Here is a 22,187-nt window from a genome sequence, read left to right as displayed (position 1 = left end):
ACAAAAGCTTGCACAAAAACATTTCTAGAATTGGTTTGTTATACAGTATAAAACTGCCTTTTTAACCTTTATAAAACATTCAAATAGAGTGCAACAGTGCGTGTCCACTTTTTCCATGGCGTTAGATCTGGAAGAATTTTTTCCATTCATTTTTCCCACATGGACTTTTAAAATGTCTGTTAAATCCTTGAACTAAACCAAACAGAGGTGAATCACAACATTACAAACTTTTATTTAAAGGAAAAAAAGTATTTTAAAATCAGGTTCAAGACTACTTAACGGCTTTACTTTTATATACGGCTTAACGCTTTTGTATTTTATTTATATATCTATATATATATAGTATTTGGAGTGTTCCCTGCTGAGTGTTCTATAGCTCTTTTGACACGACTTACTCGACGCGATTCTCTGATTGGTGGATTTTTTTATGTACAGCATCATGGGTAATGTGGTTTTTCACCATGAATTCTGCTGTTAAACACGATTCTTTAAACTGTTCGTTGAAATAATGTAAACTGATGGCTTCAGCTAAAGCATTTACCATTGTTTAACAGCTGTTAAGTTTACAACTGTAAAGACAGAGCTGTTGTGAGCTTTTTAAGTTATTGTAAAAAACCAAAACAATCTTCCTATGGAGAAAATGAATGTGACTTTAATTTCTGGAACCCGACTGTTACACAATATTATGCATTTTGCGTTTTGTGTTGTGTTTCACATTTCTTTGTCCATCAGATCATCATTCCGCCAGACTTGCCCAGTCCTCCGAAAAAAGTCCTAACCCATCCTGTCCCAAAAAAGCCAGTGGCTGTGGTACAGATGCCCACTCCTCTCCCCCCACCACCTCCACCTCCTAGAGAGCCCTCTCCTCCTCCGCCTCCTCCTCCACCCCCTCCTCCCCCTCCTCCAGTTCCGACTCTGCCTCCACATAAAGACCCCACCCCTCCTCCATCCCCTCCACCCAAACCTGCGACCCCACCTCCTCCACCAAAGGTTTTATCATCTGTGGGCTGCCAAACGGAATACGAACCTCTTTTTCCACCGGTACAGGCATGAACTTGCTCTCTCCATTTATTTGCATCTGATCCGAGCTTGCATTTTTGTCATAAGGGTTCGCACGGTCATGAAAAGCATGGAAATATCAGGGAATTTGTTTGGCAAAAGTGGAAAAGTCATGGCAATTAATAAAAAGTCATAGGAAACTGGTTGTATATTGGGTTGGTGTTGAGTAAAACTGGTTCACAAGCCATAGTGAATAATTCAAGACAAGTCACATATATTTGTATAGCGCTTTATAGACAATCTTTAGAATTTTGTGTTTGAACTTCAGTTTTTGCGGTAGCTCTGTATATTTCTATAGCATCGCTGCCGAAGAGTAGCTGGTGACTTGGATTTACTTATTGTAGAGTTAACAGTTAAGTTATCATGAGCATTGTGATGTTTGAAGCGGATGTCATAATAAACGTCAGTAGACCGGGAAGATTTTAAAACGAGCGGTTTATTCATAAATCTGTAAGATCTTACCTTCATGCTGTGGAAATACAAACTGGAAGACCGAACACAACGAACGTTCGAGCTATACAATACATATTGTGTCTAAGCATCTTCAGATTAATAAACAGGAAAATGTTAATGATGCAGAAGTCATAAATTATTAAAGGAATTCAATTTCAGGTGTAAAGGAGCTCTAAATAGACAATAATTCCAATTTCGTTCTCATCTTATAGTGTCGGTGCAGTTAAATCGATAATATTACTGAATATGAACTGTTTTTAAACCCCAACTGAGCAAGCAAACTCCACCAGGTGACCGTAGTGGAGAAAACCTTGGAAGAGATCAATGATTAATGAATGAGTAAATTCTTTTCAAGTTAATCTGTTGAACAAATCAGTCTGAATGAATCTTTAGTGAATCATTTAGAATTTGAATAGGAATGTAAATGTGAATGATTCCTACCCAGTAATCACAAACTACTGGAAAGCTCATGAAAAACATTTAGAAAATTCATTGGTCTGATAGTGTGGGGGACCCTGTGCCTTTTCTATCCATTTATTCATGGTTTCTAGCATGTTGCTTGTTGAGCATAAGCTGTTATGTGATTGACCTCCAAACAGCGCTCGCACTAGGAGTGTCTCAGCATTTATTAAATAGTTTGCTGGTGCCAACATGTCCCATGAAGACAGTCTGTTTTCCCTTGTTTTTCTTTGGAATTCCTGGTACGTTCTGTTGCCAGCGGAGTTGGTTATCAATTACAGTCAATTAAATGAAGCAGTCGGTCAAGTAAACATTTAGTAAATGGATTTCCACTCTAATAAAAAAAATATATAACATGGCTATTTTTTTATTATAGCTTTTGTAGCAAGGGTGCCGCCATCTTGCAGTACTACAACCTGTAACTTCACAGAGTTGGTTGGCTGCATTGTATTAACAAAGATTATTATAGTTTTGATTTTTCTGCCTAGTTGCTGTAATCATTGCTACTGTAGTAATGGATAAACTCATAATGTCTGTCACCAAGTAAACGGACAATAAAGGACTCCAGTTCCATTTGCAAGGCAATTATGGGCTGATAAAAAATGATTTAGAAGTGAAAAATAATCCAGCAGTGAAGGAAAAGTTAGTTCAAATGCAGACACAGAATGCAAAAGAATCAAAAAAAGATGATGGCAAGGAAGACGACAGGATTATGGATGATGTTTGGAGATTATCCAACATTTGGAGTCCTGCTTTGGTAAAGAAATATGTATCAGCTTTGATCTCTGCATGAAGTGGAAGGACAAACGGGTGTTTATAATGGTTGTGGTTCATTTTAATTTCTGACAGTCATCAACTTATTGAATATCTAACTATGGAAATCTTGAGGCAGTGGGACTTTGTTTCTGGATGTGTATCTGGAAGTGAAGCAGAACTCTTCTCCGTTTCAGCGGCAGTTGCACTTGTCCTTTGCTTTGACACTGTAAAAATATTTTTTACATCCAGGAGCAATGCAATAGTGGTCTCCCTTTTGACTTCTGATGCCCTGCGGCTTTCCAGTTTCCATCGTTCACTGTCTCTCTTTAACTGTCTCTCTACCGTTGTATCTGTTGAACTCCGGGAAGACAACCAACCCCTTGACGTCACGGGTTGTAGTACTACAAGATTGCGGCACCCTTGCAAAAAATCATCTTTTAAATGGTTACATTTATTGTGTTTATCTAATAAATGATTAGAGTGGAAATCCATTTACTAAATAATATCACTGCCTCATTTCCACTTCCTGTTTTTTGGTTGATTATTGACTCCTTAAATCGTTTGACTCCAGCGCTGCAGTGCTTCAGGAGTAGCTTGTTTAAGTGTGAGATCATAAGCAGAAATAACAGAGGATTAATATGTTGCTAATTCTGCTTTGTGAATAATGCTTCTGTGTCACGGTTCTTTGAACTGAGAGCACAGAGATGGGGTTACTGTGACACCAGAACTTCTTGACCCATAGCCTTGTTTGGTCTGTCATCTGATTATGTATTTAACACCTTCTTGGTCCTGTTGTATTTAGGGAAGGTTACGCAGGGAGCATGAGATTGGTTTCCTTAGATTAGTAAAACAGACATGATTCACAACCTTTCCATTTATGTGAAATGAATTTAAATATAAAATTGCAAATGTTGCATGATATCTAACCAGATTTGGTGTTTATAATAACTACTGCATATTTGTGGAGGATCATGTATCTCTGCTGGCTGTTGATTGCTGTTAACTTTCAAGGCTGTGAAATAAGACGAATGCAGTAAACATTTCCATTGCATGCATTGCTGTTAATTCAGTTGAGTCCAAATAAGTGCTGGAGTGTTTCAGGGAAGCTGAGAACTACTTTAAGTGTTGTGAATTGTGTAGTTTAAAAGCCACTAACATCCTGTAATGGATTGACTAATAAATGATGCAAGTAAATGCGTGTAATTCAACATCTCCAGTCCTGTTTGTTTGAAGGAAGAAGCTCTTGATGTACTTGTTTAAGAGTTTGAAAATAACTTTTTCAAGTGGCGATGGTTATATTGAGAGAATTTTCAGCCAAGGGAGACTTGAGCATACTCGTGGTACTCGTCGTGGATCATCAGTTGTTGAGCACACAGAAATATCTGAACAACTACACTCCATATAAGGGGACATTTATATTGCACTTCTCAGTGTTGTTGAGTTCTCCAAAACAAGTCAAGTGTCAGTGGATGGTGTGGCTTCAAATCCTGCATGTGTTTAGCCATGAATTATCAGCATTGTGCCATTGATCAAGGCACTAAATCTCCTGTTACTCCAGGGAGATTGACCTGGTAAAAAGTGCATTTGCTAAATGATTAATTGGTAGTAATTAGGTATGTGCACAAAGTAGAAAGTGTCTAACATAAACAAAGCTGCTTGTTTTGTGAGAGTGGGATTTGCATCCACGTTTGCTTTGCTTTATGAAAACATACTTTATAACATAAAAATGCTTTTTGTTTCCTTTTGTTGTAGATTATGGCTCAGGGCAAGAGTTCCCCCACCAGCATTCCGAAGCAGGGGAATAAACTGGATAACATGTTGGGCAGCCTGCAGTCAGACCTCAACCGCCTGGGTGTCCAGACTGTAGCCAAAGGCGTTTGTGGAGCCTGCAAGAAACCAATCGCTGGCCAGGTAAGAGATCTGCAGAAGAGCTCATTTACTGCCCAAATCATTATCCTGACATTCATTAAATTTGGATTTTTAGGATATTATGCCCTAGTGCAGAAGCTCTGTTTCAAAACAAACCAAAAAAAACACCAAAGGTATATTTTTAATGTCAGTGTGTGTGTGTGTGTATGTATATAAAGCTTAGAGATTTCAGATTTTTTAAATGTTTTTGTCTCTTATGCTCACTAAGGCTGCATTTATTATCAAAAATGCATGTAATATTTAGCCTGGCTAACGTCAGACCTCGTCTCATTTGAGACGTGGTCTGGGAACCACATGTTCATTTTCTCGTATTTGAGGCGTGGTTTACGAATGTCCAGAGCCGTTTATTGGGCGCTACGAATGTCTATCAAATGCGCCTGTACGTAGCTCATAGCCAATCGTTTCAATTATACCAGATGACATATGTAGAGCGACAGAAATTCGACGAGGAAGAAGACGAAATAAACTTGCATTCTAAACTACTTAGAACACTGTCTAAGGCTGCATCGAAAGGTAACTTCGCGTCTGTCATGTTGGATCCATAGATATAAACAAACTGCTTCGGTGTGTCGCATAGACGTCGTCATCGTCTTGCTGCTCCCTCCCCGTTCTGTGATTGGTTCCCTTTTTGAGGGGAAAATCTGGTCCATGGTGTCCAGGCTGCCTAGCAGCGTGAATAAAATCGAGCTGCGCACAAGGCAGCATGGGGAAACCCAGGCTATGTAATATTGTGAAATATTCTTGCAATTTAAAATAACTATATTCTATTTGTATGTCATTTACTCCTGTGATCAAAGCTGAATTTTCAGCATCATTACTCCAGTCTTCAGGGTCACATGATCCTTCAGAAATCATTCTAATATGATGATTTGCTTCTCAAGAACCATTTCTTGTTTGCTATCGATGTTGAAAACGCTGTTATTTTGAACTTTTTGTTCATGAAAGCAAAAAAATATATAGTTTCTGCACATGAATAAATTACATTTGAAAAAAAGAAACAGTTATTTATAATTGTAATATTCACAATATTACTGTTTTCACTGTATTTTTTTTTATCAAATAAATGCAGACTTTTAAGAACATTTAAAAAATCGTAGCTTATATAGCATCATGAGACTCTGATATTCAGTTATGTCTTATGTTGTTTACTACTTTAAGTGAAGCAGAACACTTCCACCCTCGTTTTCTTTGATTCATTCAGGTGGTGACAGCAATGGGTCGGACGTGGCATCCGGAACATTTCGTGTGTACTCACTGTCAGGAGGAAATAGGCTCCAAAAACTTCTTTGAGCGAGACGGCCAGCCGTACTGTGAAAAGGACTACCACAGCCTCTTCTCTCCACGCTGTTACTACTGCAATGGACCCATTCTGGACGTAAGGAGGATTATGCTTCCTATCACCACAGGCCTGTGTGTGTCTCATATGTCACCACCCAGCCGTGATGGTGCTTACTATAGCTGCTCACACTTTACCTTTGGCTTCAGGTTTCCTGTAAACATAAACAGTCACTTAAATAAAGTCTAAATCAGTCTTTGCAGTCAAGCTCAACACATGCATATAGATAGTCTGTTTGAATAAAATGACTAGGCATCCTTAAAACAAGATACAAAATTGTCTACCATAGCATAATACAAATGCAATAAATACACACATTTTAATTTCATTTTATTTTATTACATTTAGAATTATATGTATTTGCTGGCTGCATGCAAAAACGTACAGTGCAACCAGTGTAGTCTGATTGACTAAGGTTTTTTTATTGAGTCGGTTGAAAATTATATTTGTTTGAATCAGTCGTGAATTACTGAATTAACATTTGACTCACTTATGACTGTACGTTTATATGATAACATATAGATAAATATATACATTGGCACAATATTCTCCAAAATGGAATTTTGTTTTCCATAGATATATATTGCAAAATTAATGTGTAGTTTAGCATGTAGTTAGGATTGGAGCAGTTTGCATTGCTAAAAAAGAAGGATGTGATTCACATGTTTGTTTATGTTGTGGGAAATGAACACTATTACTAATAATTGTTAGTAATTGTCTTATTCTTTGTTTTTTATCTTAATTTTGCATGCATTCATTGATTACATTGTGCTCTCTGTCCTTGTTTCACCATCATTTGCTTTTATTTGGTCCTGCAGAGGGTGGTGACCGCATTAGACAAGACTTGGCATCCAGAGCATTTCTTTTGTGCCCAGTGTGGGTCATTCTTTGGGCCTGAGGGTAAGTAGCTTCCACTCTTCTCAAGTTCAACCTCTTTTCTTCTCTTTCCTTTTTTTCTACCAAGCTATTTTTTTTTTCTTAAAAAGGTTTTAAGCCTTTGGCAACTTTTTTTTCTTTTTCTTTTTGTCTCTATATCCTGCAGGTTTCCATGAGAAGGAGGGAAAGGCTTACTGTAGGAAGGACTACTTTGACATGTTTGCCCCTAAATGTGGCGGCTGTGCCCGTGCTATCCTGGAGAACTACATTTCGGCCCTCAACTCTCTCTGGCACCCAGAGTGTTTTGTCTGCAGGGTCAGTATGTGTATGTGTGTGTGTGTGTGTTGGTATCTGTGTAAGCATGCCATTGATGGAGGCTAAGGTGTGTGTGTGTGTACAGTATGTGTGTACTTGGTGATAGGGTGATTATATCAGCTAGGCCAGTGAATACTGCAGTATTTGGCATGTGATTTAAATAAAGTAAGTTAATTATATATTTTTTTTATTGTTTTAAGAAGATCCTGAGGAAAAACTGATGCAACTCTTGATGGAAATAAATGTTGTGATTTTTTTCAATCAAGAGTTGCATCAGTTTTTGCTCAAGATCTTGTATTGACAATGCAAGAGTCCAGCACTCTGTAAAGTCTCCTCCAGCACATGCCAAAGACTTTAATGAATTTAAGCTCTGGACTCAGAGGAGCTGATTCATGTGTGGAAATGATTCTTCATGCTCCTCCCAACCATTCTTTCACAATGTGAGCCTGATGAATCTTGACATTGTCATCCTGACCTGGAATATGGCCATGATGTGTCTTCCTACATGTTTGTTTAAGAAATGAAAAGCTACACAAGCGGAAAAGTTTTTATCATCTCCTAATAAGGCCACATATTAAGGTCTGGGTATATTAGATTGTAAGCAAACAATCAGTTCTCATAATCAACATGTTGAATGCAGGAGAAATTGGCAGGAATAAAGATCTGAGCGACTTTGACAAGGAACAAATTGTTATGGCAAGGCGACTGTCAGAGAATCTCTGAAACGACAAGGCTTGTAAGTTGCTCGCGGTCAGCAGTGGTTTGAATTTACCAACAGTGGTCTGAGGAGGAACAAACCACAAATTGGCGATGCACAAGGACAACAAAGTCTTGTCCAAACCTGACTGAAGGTCTACTGTGGCTCAAGTCACAGAACATTTTAATGATGGTTACGGGAGGATTGCATCACAACACTCTGCTGCGTATGGAGCTGTGCAGCCACAGACCAATCAGAGTGTCTGTGACCCCTGTCCACCATAGAAAGCGCCTACAATGGCACACAAGTGTTGGAACCAAGCGTGCCGCACAAAGCGTCAAAAGCGCCTCGATCGCCCCCCGGTGACTGGTCCTAGTATAAGTCATAAACCCAGCCTCCCCGTGTTATTCAACGGGACGTGAGACCAACTAAACCATTAAATTACACTTCAAATATCTTTTTTCCAAAGATGGTTTCTGTCATTTACTGTAGTTTTCATCATGCTGATGTAAGTTCAAGTGTTTTTAAAATAAGTTTGTTTTTAGTTAGTTATTTGATGCGGTGGTGTGACGTCATGATTGACAGCTGTGATTGACAGCTTCTCTGAGCGAAGTAGTCACTGAAGCACCAACAGACTTTTTTTCAGGATCTTCGGAGGACTGAGGAAATTGGAGCTTTAAATTTATATCTAAATTTGTTACACTCTATTTTAAGGTGTCATTGTTACAGTGTAATTATACATTTAAGTACTGAGTAATATTAAGTAACTACATGTACTTACTATAGGGTTAGGGTAGGATTAGGATTTGGTTGAGGGTTAGTTGCATGTAATTTACTGTTATTACTATGGTAAGTACATGTAACATATGTAACATGGACACTGTAAAATAAAGTGTTTTTACTTTATTTTTTTTACTAAATTTCTATAATTAATTACAAAAAGTGCAGGGGCGTGTGTTTGCGATTAATTCTGCGAGAGTGAGGACGGGGCCTTGATTTCACGGCTTTACTTCCTGCTCATGACTGCGCAGACTCAGGTCCCAAGATGTCAGCGCCATATCGGGACACTGGCGTCTTCACTTCTCACCAATGGAAGAGAGCGAAGGGGCGTCGTCCATCTTTTTTTACAGTCTATGGTCAGAACTGGACCTCGGAGCAGTGGAAGAAGGTCGTCTGGTTCTATCTGTCCCATTTTCTTTTGCATCGTGTAAACAGCTGTGCTTTGGGAAGATGACAGAGCCGGTGGAGGGAGTGTAATGCTCAGGGTCTGGTCATTCATGTGGTCGTCAATTTGACACGTGCCACCTAACTAAACACTGCAAACTAGGTACATGCCTTCATGACAAAGATATTCCCTGATGGAAGTGGCCTCTTTCAGCAGGATAATGCACACTTTGTTCAGGAATATGATCAAGAGTTCAAGGTGTTGCCTTGGCCTAAAAATTCCCCAGATCTGTGGGATGTGCTTCACCTCGCAACCTACAACTTGAAGAATCTTCTGCTAACGTCTTGGTGCCAGAAACCACGGGACACCTTTAGAGGTCTTGTAAAATATTTGGTTTGGCAGGTCAGCGCTGTTTTGTCAGTACGCAGAGGACTAACAGCATATTAGGCAGGTGGTCTGGTCATAAAGTTTTGTCTCATCTGTGTATGTATGTGTGTGTGTGTTATTTATATTTATGTGGGTGTTTAGGTTGCTGTGTGTTTTGGATTCATACACTAGCTCATCTTGATATCAGATGTGTCTATATTGTTGCTTGTACAATCTGTGCTGTGTTATGTGTAGCATTATTTGAATCATTGGTGTATAACTGACTGATTTCTGTTTTCTCTCTCTCCTCCACAGGAGTGTTTCACTCCATTTGTGAACGGTAGTTTCTTCGAGCATGAAGGGCAGCCGTACTGTGAGGCTCATTACCACGAGCACCGCGGCTCGCTCTGCTCCGGCTGTCAGAAACCCATTACCGGCCGCTGCATCACTGCCATGGGCAAGAAGTTTCACCCCGAGCATTTCGTCTGCGCCTTCTGCCTGAAACAGCTGAACAAGGGCACATTCAAAGAGCAGAACGACAAACCCTACTGCCAAAACTGCTTCGTCAAGCTCTTCAGCTAGAATCTGATAGTGTTCAAGTGTGTGTTCGATCACACACGCCAATATCAGAGGCCCAAGGGTCGAGTTTTAAAATTGCGTCATCTTGTGGTGATAGTGAGCATTACACCAGCTTGTTCCTGTGCCAAAGCACTGTCAGACAAGTGTAGATCTTCAGGGAGGCCATTACGATTTTTAACAGCCTTTTTAAACGCTTCCCCTGGATCCAGATGTTATCAGAGACTAGGTCTTTAAATTGCGTGAAGCTATTTTCGATATTATCGACTGCATCGGACAAATCAAGATCTATTTTTGTACTTGTTACACACACATTGAGCTTAACTTGAACATAACTATGTACACATCTCTTTGCACATTTCAGGCAAAACCCTGTTCTGTTTCGCTGCTTTCTAGGATAACAGCACACTCAATTTTATTTAGCGTCTTTTCTCCATTGGCATTTCTTAAAGGTGCAATAACAGCTTGAAATCATCAAAATCTCAATGCCATATTCTGTGTATTTTTATAATTTTTGGTACTCAAGAGAGTTTGTTCAGCCCTGACCCTATTGCGCATGCATTTCTCTGTCTTATCACTTTATAAATTGTGCTTTTACTTTTTATTTTATTTTTGATTGTTTCTACTTTTATATTCATGGGTTGTTTCTGTTTTTCTGGATGGCTGGAGTGGTTTTAACTTCCATCCTTATGCCTTTATGAGAGTTTGACTGTGGAACCGAATCACTTCTGCTGTTATAATGCTTATTTTATTCTTATAAAAAGCCTTCTTAAAGATGCCAGTGTGGGCTCTGATGCCCATTTCCTTGAGTATGTGGCGTTCCACAATGTGCCTATTGCCACCGGGCATAATGTGCGATTTACTTACAATGGTTTTTGTCTTAAGTTCTCGTATGTAATAAGTTTTAATAATTTTGTGATAGACATTTCTCCTCTTTTCCATTCATCTGATTTCCTACTGTATGCAAGTAAATATATTAAAGTCTTATGAATTATAATTGATGGCAAAAGCTTTAACTTTTTTCCCCCCGATTTAGTAATTTAAAGATTTTCTTCTTCAGGGTGATGTCATATTTTATTTTAAATTGAATGATGACATGCACATTGTATTTAAAACATGGGGTTTAAATGGACAAATGTACAAGGCATTGAATAAATACCAGAATCTCATTAACTGATTTATGCGATTTATTTACGTTGTCAGCCGTTAATAGGACTTCAATGCAATGTTTTCTATCGGTATTAAAGTCATGTTGAATATAAATTCATATTGCATGCATAAACTGATAATATAATATTCCTATAATGCAGTGTAAGTCACCTTGGATAAAGGCATCTGCCAAAAGTATAAATGTACTAAAATGGTCAGAATTGTATTTTATAGTATGCTAAAGAGCATTCATTCATGATTTTTTTTGCTTTTGCTAATGGGTAAGACTTACAGGATACATTCAGATGTCGAATTTTACATTTACTAAAATTTTGAGAGCAACTGCCTGTTGTCTGGCTCTTTTGCGCCATCATATGGTTACATTTGAAGCCTTTTGTTAATATATGTATTCAATATTACTGTATGTCTGAGCTCAGGCCTGTGGTTATAATTAATATAAAAATTCTTGAATACATCACACACTAAAACTATTGATTTGACATTGTGTCATTAGTGTATCGCTCCTCAGTATCATAATCTAAAATGCACTTTCAGCAGTTGAGATTGGCAGAACAAAAAGGAAAGTCAGCAAATTATTTCAGAACTAACTTGTTGAATTTGTAAATTGTAACAAGACTAGGCATAACTGAGCAGTTATGTTGAATTTGTTTTCAGGTCAGCAATGACCTCCTGATTAGCTGTTAGTTGAGAAACTAAACTTCAGATTGTTGAACCCATTCTCTGAATCCAAAATCACAAAACCATTCAAAAGACTGGAGACACTTACATTCTTTACTATCTTGCACGTTTATAGAATAATAATGAAGCCATCAAAACTATTAAATAACACCAATGTAAGTGGAATTATGTAATAACCAGTAAAAAAATAAATCCATGCATAGGCCTACATGTTGATTGCTGATGCTTTCCCTTAACTCACTATCCACTCCAACTCCTCCATTAAAAAATAAGTTTGTAAAGAAATTCAAGTCTTCATCATCGAGATACTCCTCTGCATTGCTGTGGGTGCGCAGAATCACTGTAAATCCAACAGACAGACATTTAGTTCAAATCGATTGTCTAGTTTCATACATATCCTTAGATTTTTAATTTTCGGTGAGAGTTGGACCGTTTAATTTTATAGTTAGGTTATTTTCAACACTTCCTAATAATTTTTATTTAAGTAAATTGCTAATTCATTTTTAAATGCGCAAGCTTTGTCTCCAGCAGCGTGAGCATGCAACAGCAAAATGGCGCGAGTGTCTGAGGTGAGTCTTTTCACGACAAATTATATCAATTTCTTCTTTAAAAAATATACGCAAATTGATTAATAACATTGAATTAAGATGGGCTTTAACTACAGTTAAGATGGATAAATTAAGTAAGAGCGAATGTAGTGATTGGCATGAATCGCACTGATGCTCTCAAATACAAACATAAAAACGCTTTATTATTTTAGTCAAAGGAACCACAGCGAAAACACACTTGTTTTTAAGGTATTTGAACTAACTTCATGTCTTAATATGCCTATAGCATGTTTTAAATATAGAAAGATGATCTGTAATTTTGATGAATTTTTTTATTATCATTCAACATCCTCAGTTTCATCATGCAATTTGGAGAGTAAGATTGAAATGTATTCTTCCCTAGTATGCCTTTATAGGCTATATCATTTTTATATTAAAAGTAGGGAAATACTTTGAAATGGCAGCATCTAAACTTGAAAATAAAAATCTTGATATTAAAAAAAGCCAACTACCCTTTTTTTAACCTAATAAAATACGGCTAAATGAATGCACACAAGATCAAAATAGGACACTTTCAAATAACTATGCATTCAAGCTCCAAGCTTGAGTACTGCATATCAAGCAAAGGCCACTGATTTATTTGCATAGTTGTAATGTTTAGATTTACATGCCACTCTATCAAAGAACATCTTGATACACATACACACAAACCACAATTAAAAAGGTAAAATGCTCAGGGGCGCACACGCTTACCCACACATGCATAAAACTATTGGAATAAAAAGACCCAGGGCTTTGAGATGTTCTGGGTGATTTCCCTGTTAAAAAAGGCACTTTAAAATCATAAAGACAGTTCTACGGAATAAATACAGTTAAGAGAGGAGCAGCAAGTAGAAGAACAAATGTTCACTGTGTCCATCCTAAACATGTAAGTACTGCAATACTTTTAACAATGAACTGGAATTAAGAAGAAAAGTTGAGCCAATCAGACAACGGCAACCAGCTTTCATATCCTCCCAACTTTTGTAAGTAATGTTTCTCGCACAGATATCTGAACTATATACATGTGATGGTTTGTGCTGGAATGAATGTAGGAATGAATGGACTTCATTAGTGCTGCTCTTTTCTCAGTCGGAGTCTTCATCATCGAGATACTCCTCTGCATTGCTGTGGGTGCGCAGAATCACTGTAAATCCAACAGACAGACATTTGTGTGAATCGTTCTCACAGGAAGTGATATCTTTAGTAGGTAACTGAAAGGAGACGCCTTTTGACTCACCTCCTCCCAGTTTCCTCTTCAACAGAGAGGCACATTGTGCATTGGTGGCCATTTCCAGGGCTGTCTTTTTCTCGTTGTTGAGGACATCTGTCCCGGCATCTACAATATGAACACAGACGCAATATAAACAATGAAACGATATTGAACATGCAGCTGCAGATCACAACCAATCAGCCTAATTCACTGTGCCGTTACTCAGCCACCATAGAGCGGGTGTTAAAGTTAACATGCAGGCTTCATACTAGTTGCAATGGACTAAAAAAATCCAAATTTGTTACCATTTTTACCATACCAATGCTTTTTTACTTTGCACATATTATTGGCAATTCCCGGGCACATAAAGCTTTTAAGCTAAAATTTGTGCTATAGGTAATAATGGTCTAACACAATTAAAAAGCTTTTAGAGCACCAATCTTTTTAAATAACACTTTAAATTCACATCGCTATATAAATAAAATATATAAATAATTTCAAAACCAATAAATGCAGTTGAAGGGGGTTATAAAAAAAGTTTGGTACTACAGTAAAAAAAAAAAAAAAAAGTCCAAAATTTGGATTTCGTCAGACCATTACCTCAAGTAATAGCTTTGACGCAATCTCTATAGCGGCCAAGAAAAGAACGAGAGCATTTCCGTGGTATTTTGCTGTGTTTCCATTGTGTTGTGGCTTGACTCTGTAGTGTTGTCAACCTATATTTGCTTATTGAAATTTTTGTTGTCATGCACTACTGCCAGCCTTACAAAAATATGGTCCAAAATGGGTAGCACTTTATTTTATACACAGACACACACACACACACACACACACACGCACACAATAACTAGGTAGAAACCCTGAACCTATCCCCAAACCTAACCTTAACCCTTATTGTTACCCTATATTACCCAGTACTTTCTTAGGTAAGTTTACTGTAAGTACATGTAAGTGCAAGTACTGTAAAATAAAAAGCAACCCCAAAACGTGTGTCCCGTCTCCATGTAGCAGGACACTCATTCACGCTTACAAATCAAAGATTTTACACATCTAAGACAGGGGTGACAAGGGAATCAAAACAATTAGTTGAAATGTAAAATTGCCAGACCTTAAAGGGGTGGTATAATGCCCTTTTCACAAGATGTAAAATAAGTCTCTGATGTCCCCAGAGTGTGTATGTGAAGTTTTAGCTCAAAATACCCCACAGATATTTTTATATAGCATGTTAAAATTGTCACTTTTTGTGGGTGTGCAAAAACACATCACAACTTGGTACTTGATATATTACAAACATGTGTCGCAACAAAACTAGGTCACTTGTAGTACGACTTCACATATGAATACGTTTACCAACCTTTTTATTATACACTTGTATCACAAAAATATGTGTAAGAAAACGAAAGCGTTTATGAGGAAAATCGTATTTACTTACTTTTATTGAGCAACATCTCAACTATATCTGAATAACCCTTCCAGGCAGCTGCGTGTAGAGCCGTGTCTCCCAGTTTATTCTGTTGTGGAAATGAACACACGTCATTTAAATTAATACATTGAGTCAAAAATAAAGAACTTTCAGCATTGGTTCCATTTCCGAAAAAAATATTTTGCTATCACTTTTGCATACACACCTTTGTAAGCTGATCTCATTGTGCGTATTAACAAATTCAAATGAAACGACTTTGATCTCAAGAACAGTGATTTGTCAGAAACATTTTAACCAACATTAGACGTACCTGCTGATTGAGCTCACAGTTCGGCTGACTCAGCAGAATCTCCACCACATCTAAGAACAAACGTTTTTATTAATTTTACTCATTTGTTTGCATAACATGTATTTATGGTGCTTTTATGTGTCATTATTAGACAAAATGTTATTCATATTTTGGGTAAACTTGTGCGCTCAGGGCTCCAGACTAACATTTGAGAGCAGTAGCAACTTATTAACAACAGTAACATGCAAAAAACACATTTTTATAGGGATAATTTAACTATTTTACGCCATCTACTGGTTGAGTGGTAATTTCATGTCTTTATTTTCTTTTTCTTTTTTTTTTTTTTTTGATAAGTGTTTGTTTGCCACAAAGTTTTAGTTTTCCTACAACTTTAAACTTTTAGTTTTACAAATAATCACATTAAAAATGTATAATATTTGGAGCTTTGAAGTGCTGGATAAAGTGTGAAGCCCTTGAAAAGTGCTTGAATTTCACTCTTAAAAGGTAGTACGTATCCTGAGATGAATAATGTATTTAAACATTTGTCTATTTCTACCACAATACCACGGTTTCAGTTAATGTTGCTACATTAAATCTACGGCAGATGTTGGTGATTTGTTGATTGAAAAGCCTTCTATAACTTGTTCATTCCTGGCACAATTTTTCTTTTGGTTTCCACATCAGCGCTGTTTGATATGATACCTGGGGTTTTTAACAGAGAATTCTGTGCTGAATTTGAATGCTTCCCACTAAATCTTGCTGTGATGTTGTTCATTTTTAGCAGTAGTAACAGTAGGCACATTTCCATTAAAGATTTGCGCAAAACTTTTGAGATTTTTTCTAAATATCGATAAAAAACTATTGCGAAATGACGGCGTTTCCATTAACCGATGTTATGCGACTAAAACAGCATTTTTTCCTCTCGCGATAAGTCATTCCAAAAATCATGGCAACGGACGTTGGTAAGTTTATATATATATATATATATATATATATATATATATATCTCTATCACAGCCACGTACCGCACTAGACATTATTATTATTAATGGAAGGAAACGTAGGCGTGTTATCCAAGCATTAATAGCAAGGAAAGACCCTTATACTGTGAGCGGCACATATGAGCTGTTTCTGGGTGTTTCTCCCTCATTTCTGCTTCAAGATCTTGATTGTGGCATTTCTTTGAGGTTTAGAATCCAGTATTTCTGTCATTCTTTTGTCTTTTATGAATTCAATAAAGAACTCTGTCTCATATTCTGTCCAGACACATCGCGCCTTCTAAGTCAAGTGACTGTAAATGCGCAAAAATTGTTTCCATTGCAGTTTTGCGAAATATTCCTTTTTCGAATTGCCTGAAAAACCACCTCATGCGAGCGTAAAAACTTTTTTGCGATAAATGGGAGTTTTTGCGAAATTGACGTGTTTCCATTGGGCGTATTTTCAATTCGCAATTTCAGTTTGCACAATTTGAAGGGTAATGGAAACGCGGCTAGTGTCATGTGATCAAGATCGGCGCACGAATACCTGTTCTGAACTCGTGCTGCGTTATCATTGCTCTGAGCTGATAAACAGTCCGCGCACCTCAAACGAGTAGCGCAGTTTTGTTTCGTTTCGTTTGCTGTTTCTCATATTCAACATAACAGGCAGCTCTTGTCAGTTGGGCAACGTGGTGGTGGCACCGGTGCGACCTCTAACACAATTTAGTTGCACCGGCAGGTTTGGTTGCAGTCTGGAGCCATGGCGCTACTGCTAGGGCTGTGCAATTAATTGAATTTCGGAATCGAGTAAAAACGATTATTTTGCCATGTTCTGTTTTGCAGGAACATATATATACTACTGGAGTCTTGTGTTCTGAATGACACGCGCACATCCGCCCCTCCCGAAGCCATAAACTCTCTCAGCTTGAATGTTTAAACTGATAAGACTTAAAGAAGTGAAAATAATCAACTTTAGTTACGATGCAATGCTGGCCCGATTGTGCAAGTGACAATTCTGTCATGTCCCGACTCCTAAACGCGAGAGTGTAGTTTCGACACTTGCCTTGTCCATTGTCCATCCCATTTTGAGAAACCGAGGGAGAGAGAAGGTTTGTGAAATTGCGTCTTGGAGAAAGTTTTAAAATGATTGATCTGATTTTATAATCGGTGTGGATTCATTTAGACTAGCCTACTCATGCAATCTACTTGCTAAAGTAGCGATTGTACTTGCAATGTATGCGGGGGAATTTACCGCAATATAAGTGGTAGACCTGCGGGATAATTAAAATACTTATTGAAGTATTATTTGTATATTATTTATCTTAATAGTTCAAAAAGTACAATAAATGTTCAAATTTAGATTTTTTAAGAATTGTTGAAAGGTGTCTTTTTAATAAATGCAACAAGTTCCCAAAGTCATGTGAAATAATCGTGATTTCAATACTGACCAAAATAATCGTGATTATGATTTTCTCCATAATCGAGCAGCCCTAGTCAGATATTAGCATTTGAAAATAGTCAAAGCATATGTTTTTACCAATGTGAGCATCTTTTACCTTTATGCCCTCCGTGACAGGCCCAGTAGAGAGCGGTGTTCCCTGCTTTGTCCAGTCCGTTGATGCCAACCTTATTATCCAAACACTCTCTGAGCCAGCTCAGATTACCTGCATTCACACACAAAACATTTGATTGTTTCACCATGTTAGCAAACAAACAAAATGCTAGATATATGTATTTTGAGTACCTCGCTTGGCTGCTTCATGCATGGGGTTGTCTATGGACTCTGCTTGTTCAGCCACTGAGAAAAGACAAATCCCATCAACACAAGAATGATACTCTGAAAGATGCATGCATACCAATGGCAATGCCTTGAGACTACATCATATTTTCACCCATTTTATTTTCTGCCAGGCAAAAGTCTGTTCACTTATAAATAATAAAAACACATGAAAAGATTTGATACTTAAGGCTGGGATTCGTTCCAATCCCTAACCCCAAGTATGTACGCAATAGTTATAGTTGCACCACTGATTATCTCTAATAAAACTTTCCCGACATCATAAAAGGCTGTAAACATCACATATTATACACATTTTGTTTAACAAAAGCTAAAAATTCTTTCAGATGTACTAGTAAAGGATTGATGGTTTGTAGGTTTTAGATTGCCACTTGCTTTCCTTACCGTAATTACTGGGAATAAGACCAGTCCTTCCCCTGCATGTCCCTTTCCACCAGTTACTGTCACTCTGAAAATAAACCCAGAAATCACTAGAAAATCATGGAAGTCATGAATATCTGTTCTGCATAATAACAGGAGGAAGTATCAGTACTTCCAAACAGTAGCAAGAGAGATCATAAACGTACGGTATCTGAGATGTACAGAATGTCTCCTTCCTCAAAGTACAGTTCATCTGGCTGAAAAAGAGGAAAATATACAAGATGAGCTCAATCCAGTCTAGCTAAAACAATCAAAAAACCCAAATAAAAGGGAAATGGCTCAAATTAAGGTTGAAAGAATAAAACTCACCGTCCTTGGGTCAAAGGTGAATAAAGCCCTGAACACCTTGACCTGACCTGTTTAAAACACACATAACATACATATAGATGTTAATTCTGTATTTTAAATGATAATATATAGGAAATCTGATAATTGCACACTGAAGCATTTTAGACACATTTTAGGTCCACCTGTTACAGGTAAAACAGTCTTCACCTGTTAAATCCTTATCTTCACCTATCAGCCCATCCATATGCAAAACACCATCACATCTACAGCCAGGTATCAGTATCCAGATTCACAACTAAACGTAGCTCAAATGCAGGGCAAACCACATGACGCAGAAATGTGTGTATGCCTCCGAGCCAGAGGAACCCAAGCCCTGAGGCCAAAATATATAAATAAACAAACCATTATAAGCCCAACAAAGGGCATTTCCTTGCTGCAGAGGTATTTCCATTCGGCCTGTAACAACCAAAAGTTGTGGGATCCAACTGGCTCCTCCCAAACTCCCTACAGATCAGGCTTTGAAATGGGAACACTCTGGCAGCCTTGGCCACTTCTAAACATTATGTTAAATATTCCAAATATTCCATCCTACGCAAATGGTAAAATTTGCATGGTGGACTTCGCAGACCCACATATGGAGAGGAAATTCTACTGTACAGCTAGAGACCGATAAGCATCTAAATATTCAGTTTTAAACTTAAATAAAAATAAATTTGGCTACTTAGACCATTCAAATGATTTTCCATAAAATAACTGCATTATTAATACTAAAAATAATAGTCATATAATGCACCTTGTATTTAAGTCTTGTAGTCTGAAGATTTTGTTGTCAAATATTAGTTTTCCCTCTTCCTACAGCACATATCTCTGACTGACAGAATGCACAACATCAGCTTAAATCACAAGTCCAAATGTAGTGTTATTTTGCACACTAAGCAGAGAGAAGCTGCTCTTTCATTTAGGGAAGTAACTGGTCACTGGAAGCCAATGGCAGTGACTCAAAACCGTTGAGCAAACTATCTAGACAGCATTTTAGGCATCATTTTTTCGCTCAGCCGACTCAGAAAGCACCGATTACGCACAAAAATGCAGTGTGCGTCTAGCTGACCAAATGCGCTTTCTTGATAATCGGATCACTAGGTTTTGAAACACAGATAATGGCTGGCGTGAGTGATTTTCTCTTTCCAAACCCAATCCTGCCATCTGTGGAAAGTCGTTTCACTCTTTATGACTTGTTCATTGAACAATGAAGCTAAGATGTGGTGGTGGTTTTACGCATGTTAACAATCGTTTGAAAAGCCTACAAAAAAAAGTTGCCTTGCTGGAGAAACGCCAAACTCCACCCGCAGGAGAAAGTTCACTAACAGATAGAATTGCATGCTCTTATATAGATTTCATTGTATGACATCGAATATCCGAGTGTTTGTATAGCTATCAAACAACGAAACAACGCAAAACGACGTGAATATATAATGAAACGTTAGTAGGTTTGCCGAGGCGTTTTCCTCCACGCGCACCTCTTACCTGGTTTAGCTGGTTTGGGGGGAGGCTTTGACATTTCTGAACTTTCCAAGACTTTTGAAGAAGTCTTCCGAGTTATTTAAGATGTCAACAGTACGTGAAAACGTTATAAAACTGCAAATGAAACAGAGGAACGCTGCTTTCTTCCTTTAGGCGCTGTCAATGAGGAAGCGTGAAGGAGCCCAATGCGGAAAAGTTGCACTGCGCAAGCGCGCTGTCAACAGTCTGAAATTCCGTAGGCTACTGCCCACTGATCTATGACCTAACGAAAACGAAAAGTGTACTATGGTAACTATAGTTTCCAACGAAATGCCATGTTGCTTGACCAAAACATGTTACTTTTATGGATTCAGAAAATAAAATGCATCTAAAATTATCTCAAACTTCGATATAAATGTATTTGCTACAAAAAAAGTGATAGATATTCCAACAGATTATTATAATATTTATCATTTCAATAATGATTTTTGTTGTCCAGGACAAAAATACTCACAAAACTGCAAACATAAGGAAATAATTGTTTTATTTTCTGTTGTCGCAATACGGGGAAAACTGTTTTGTTGTCACCAACAACATGTCTATTCCGGTGGCTTTAGTTGTGTAATGATTTCTATAGAAATGACTGAATGGGGTTTGATGATGAAAGTCTTAAAACATTAGTTACACTTTATAAGACCTTATTAATCAAATTAACAAACATTAATCAATTACACAATAAACATTAACATGAGTATAGACAATAAAACAACAATACTGCCCAGTAAAAAGATGGATTTAACACAACTTGCCTTTTTGAGACAACACTGCTCAATAGTGGTCATTTAAAGTATTACCAAAATAGTAAAAACAACCAAAATAAATAAATAAAAAACGGTATAAGATGGGGGAAGATGCCCCCCTTGAAGACAATAAAGATTTACCTTTAATTTGTAACATATTTAGATGTGTGCATGTGCAGGATGATGATGCATGTCATCTTACGCTTATATGCTTAACAATAGCTGAAAAACGTTCAGATTTGTGTACATGGAAAAAGGCTCAAAACAATTTGCACAGACACACACAAGTAAATAATATAAATACATTTTATTCTTTTATTTTTATTACTTTTTTTGTGGTACATTTATACCAGTGGAATGGCCTCTATGCTCCAATCCTCTAGACTTTTGTGTCATATTTGTGGACACACATAACAGTGGGCTGCACCAACAAGTTGGTTTACATTGCAGGCAAGCTTTAAGGAGCTGCCTCAAAATAGTATGTGTATTATGTCTCCTGCTGTTACTCGTTTCTTTTTTAAAAATGATAACATTACATCCATTACCCATAGCAGACCTGTCTGTTTTATATTTTGAGCCCAAAACAGATGTTTGATCTGTTATCACTGAACACTTACGATCAGCTATCAGTACATGGAATTTTAAGCCGTCTTCAAAATGATCAGAATGCAAACTTACCTTTATACCTTTGTGAAACTGTATTTCATGAACACATAACATGTTCATTTAAAAAAGTGATGCACCTCAATTGATGAAAATAACATTACAACATTTATTTCCATCAAGAGGTGGATCAGTTTTTGCTCAAGATCTTGTATTGTCAATGCAAGAGTCCAGCACTCTGTAAAGTCTCCTCCAGCACATCCCAAAGACTTTAATGAATTTAAGCTCTGGACTCAGAGGAGCTGATTCATGTGTGGAAATTATTCTTCATGCTCCCTCACAACCATTCTTTCACAGTGTGAGCCGGATGAATCTTGACATTGTGATCCTGGAATATGGCCATGATGTGTCTTCCTATATGCTTGTTTAAGAAATGAAAAGCTGCACACTCAAT

The 22,187-nt window shown here is 37.5% G+C and overlaps 2 protein-coding genes across 7 annotated transcripts in view; one reads left to right on the top strand and one right to left on the bottom strand.

The window, feature by feature from the left end:
* pxna (paxillin a) overlaps positions 1 to 11,156 on the top strand; it is a 37,763-nt gene extending 26,607 nt beyond the window's left edge. For 2 of the 6 annotated variants that reach the window (XM_079871369.1, XM_079871366.1), the window contains exons 8-13: positions 733 to 1,047; positions 4,480 to 4,638; positions 5,858 to 6,031; positions 6,811 to 6,892; positions 7,035 to 7,183; positions 9,727 to 11,156. In XM_079871369.1, the coding sequence (XP_079727495.1) occupies positions 733 to 1,047; positions 4,480 to 4,638; positions 5,858 to 6,031; positions 6,811 to 6,892; positions 7,035 to 7,183; positions 9,727 to 9,993 (1,146 nt within the window). In that variant the 3' untranslated portion in view covers positions 9,994 to 11,156. The remainder of the gene's footprint in view (positions 1 to 732; positions 1,048 to 4,479; positions 4,639 to 5,857; positions 6,032 to 6,810; positions 6,893 to 7,034; positions 7,184 to 9,726) is intronic. The other 4 variants (XM_079871368.1, XM_079871367.1, XM_079871371.1 and 1 more) reach the window with 2 other exon arrangements.
* A 1,410-nt stretch (positions 11,157 to 12,566) lies between these two features.
* ostf1 (osteoclast stimulating factor 1) lies at positions 12,567 to 20,554 on the bottom strand. Its single transcript, XM_079871363.1, has 10 exons — positions 20,355 to 20,554; positions 18,852 to 18,898; positions 18,689 to 18,739; positions 18,507 to 18,570; positions 18,069 to 18,122; positions 17,881 to 17,988; positions 15,369 to 15,418; positions 15,068 to 15,146; positions 13,663 to 13,761; positions 12,567 to 13,569 (listed from the first exon to the last, which is right to left on the bottom strand). Exons 1-10 carry the CDS (start codon positions 20,386 to 20,388, stop codon positions 13,511 to 13,513), a joined length of 645 nt encoding a protein of 214 aa, XP_079727489.1. The 5' UTR covers positions 20,389 to 20,554; the 3' UTR covers positions 12,567 to 13,510.
* Between the last annotated feature and the right edge of the window lie 1,633 nt (positions 20,555 to 22,187).

This window comes from Squalius cephalus, assembly GCF_949319135.1.
Source record: "Squalius cephalus genome assembly, chromosome: 5".
NCBI lineage: Eukaryota > Metazoa > Chordata > Actinopteri > Cypriniformes > Leuciscidae > Squalius > Squalius cephalus.
The sequence above is the reverse complement of the archived record's forward strand: the minus strand, read 5'-3'. Positions and strand labels throughout refer to the sequence as shown.

What these genes read in the sequence shown, in the direction of transcription:
- ostf1 (XM_079871363.1), bottom strand. Translation starts at nt 20,388, where the DNA reads ATGTCAAAGCCTCCCCCCAAACCAGCTAAACCAG. An exon ending in TCTTATTCCCAGTAATTACG is followed by an intron (nt 18,123 to 18,506) that starts GTAAGGAAAGCA and finishes GTCTTTTCTCAG; the next exon opens with TGGCTGAACAAGCAGAGTCC. An exon ending in ACTGTGAGCTCAATCAGCAG is followed by an intron (nt 15,147 to 15,368) that starts GTACGTCTAATG and finishes TTTCCACAACAG; the next exon opens with AATAAACTGGGAGACACGGC.